The sequence below is a fragment of the Echinops telfairi genome, unplaced genomic scaffold (assembly GCF_000313985.2).
Source record: "Echinops telfairi isolate 266 unplaced genomic scaffold, ASM31398v2 ScPeMD7_7458;HRSCAF=8496, whole genome shotgun sequence".
Classification (NCBI taxonomy): domain Eukaryota; kingdom Metazoa; phylum Chordata; class Mammalia; order Afrosoricida; family Tenrecidae; genus Echinops; species Echinops telfairi.
In genome coordinates this window covers 47,306,293-47,307,155 of record NW_022111358.1, presented here as the reverse complement: position 1 = coordinate 47,307,155, position 863 = coordinate 47,306,293, and the positions used below count along the sequence as shown (strand labels likewise).

The 863-nt window shown below is 53.0% G+C and overlaps 1 protein-coding gene across 1 annotated transcript in view; it reads right to left on the bottom strand.

The window, feature by feature from the left end:
- The window catches only part of SEC14L1 (SEC14 like lipid binding 1), a 34,031-nt gene extending 33,576 nt beyond the window's left edge, over positions 1-455 (bottom strand). Inside the window, exon 1 of the mRNA XM_004709122.2 lies at positions 328-455. Coding sequence (XP_004709179.2) covers positions 328-390 — 63 coding nt within the window. The 5' untranslated portion in view covers positions 391-455. The remainder of the gene's footprint in view (positions 1-327) is intronic.
- Between the last annotated feature and the right edge of the window lie 408 nt (positions 456-863).

Here is an 863-nt window from a genome sequence, read left to right as displayed (position 1 = left end):
TGCACCCCCTTCTCTGCTTTCGCCAAAAATCAAACTGGAAATCCAGGAGGTGTAGTTAGTCAGGACCCCACCTCTGCATCCCCAGCGAGAGAATCAATGCTGCTCCCTGCATCTCCCTCAGCACAGTCTGAAACCAAATGCGCAGAGCCTGCTTCCGGAAGCTTCCGTTTCCAAAACACTTCACAGACTCCAGAAGAGTGCCGTTAAACATAAAAGCAATCAATAAATGAGGCCGGTGGAGCCGGACGAGGAACATAAACTGACAGATCATCAACTTCCGACAAGGCACGCGGAAGGAAGCCAAGCAGAAGTTGGAAAAGTACTTACAGCCATGATTAACTCAAAGGGGTGTTTGTACACCCGCACTGGAGACTGGTACTTCTGCACCATGATTGTAACGGACCAGCAATCCTCTCTCACCTGTAAAACAGAAACAAACGCGGGGTCTAAGTCTGTGCGCGCGTGCACGCAGACCACCATGACCCCAAGGGACCTGGCTAGGTCGCAATTCTACAGAAGCCATGAATTTTCAGAAGCCAAAGAAAGACTGAAATATGCACAGAGACCAAACCCAAACCCACTGCCTCTGAGTGGCTTCCGCTTCACAGAGACCCTATGAGGACGGCGTAGAACCACCCCACGGGATCTCCCGGGCTGAGTCCTATGGAAGCAGGCTGTCTGTGGAGCCACTGGTAGGTTTGAACCTCGGCCAAGCATTTGCACCACTGCACCACTAGGCCGCTTTGTGCAAAAGCAACCCCACTGCCGTTGGATGGATTCCAGCGCCTAGGGACCCGGTGGGACAGAGCAGGAATGCTCCTTCCTTTTCTGAGGCTCCGTCTCTACAGCAGCCCCTACCATGT